Raw genomic sequence first — 925 nt, forward strand, 5'->3', positions numbered from 1 at the left:
AAAAAAAATGAATTTAATTTAGTTTAAAAAAGAAGAAGAAATTAACCTATTTAATTAACCTATTTACGATCTTGACATCTTGTGAACCAACAGATCCAACCAAATTCATTACATTATTGAACATGCTCATACACATATTTTTATTGATTTTTCATACAAAAGAGAGACTTGATTGCTTCTCCCGAAATAAAACACATATACTCAACTAATCCAAAAACTCTTATTTAGTACTACATGCAGTTCTTGATATTAGTTGAACCATGAAACTACTTAAACATTGTTGAAACTCTCGTAAGTAAGCGCACACATTTATGCTCCAGAGACGGCACAATAAGCGTGAAGAGTAGAACGAGGTCTACGACCAGCCTCAGTGTGATAGAAACTCATCAAGTCAACGTAAGTGAATGATTTGAAGAGACGTGGGTGCTTCTCGTCCACAAGCTCTTTTGGTGGTTCGATGATGTAATCTCCGTTTGGAGTCGAGAACAATGCTATTGAATACCTTGTCTTCTTTCTTTCCGTTACTCTTACTCTATGAAACGGACGAGATAGTCTACCATTCATAAGTGCCTGCAAAAAAATAATAATAAAAAAACCAACACAAGATTCATGATGAGAAGAAAACATAATGTTAATGTATAAACACTTTAGTAACGTCGACATGCATTTGTGAAAGTGATAAGAAATAATAAAAAGGTGAATTATGTAATATTTATATCATAAAGTTATGAATATGTATATCATAAAGTTATAATATATATCATAAAAAAGTTATGATTATTATGATGATCGCAATTAAGATATTATGGTGCATCCCATTTAAAAATAAAATAAGTTAGAACTTACATATAGAGAATCTCCAGCCATAACAACGAAAGAGTTATGAGATGGTTTTAACCTGATCCACTTTTCATCTTTGGTTAAC

The 925-nt window shown here is 31.4% G+C and overlaps 1 protein-coding gene across 1 annotated transcript; it reads right to left on the reverse strand.

Moving 5' to 3' along the window:
• Positions 1-94: 94 nt before the first annotated feature.
• LOC106322002 (probable inactive 2-oxoglutarate-dependent dioxygenase AOP2) lies at positions 95-919 on the reverse strand. Its single transcript, XM_013760203.1, has 2 exons — positions 847-919; positions 95-570 (listed from the first exon to the last, which is right to left on the reverse strand). The coding sequence occupies exons 1-2, from the start codon at positions 865-867 to the stop codon at positions 310-312; spliced, it is 282 nt and encodes a 93-aa protein (XP_013615657.1). The 5' UTR covers positions 868-919; the 3' UTR covers positions 95-309.
• Positions 920-925: the final 6 nt, after the last annotated feature.

This window comes from Brassica oleracea, unplaced genomic scaffold, assembly GCF_000695525.1.
Source record: "Brassica oleracea var. oleracea cultivar TO1000 unplaced genomic scaffold, BOL UnpScaffold04741, whole genome shotgun sequence".
Lineage (NCBI taxonomy): Eukaryota > Viridiplantae > Streptophyta > Magnoliopsida > Brassicales > Brassicaceae > Brassica > Brassica oleracea.

Bases quoted from the DNA above. Each gene is read 5' to 3' on its own strand.
- LOC106322002 (XM_013760203.1), bottom strand. From the start codon at position 867: ATGGCTGGAGATTCTCTATAT. The intron at 571-846 runs GTAAGTTCTAAC...ATTTTTTTGCAG, and splicing joins TGGCTGGAGATTCTCTATAT to GCACTTATGAATGGTAGACT.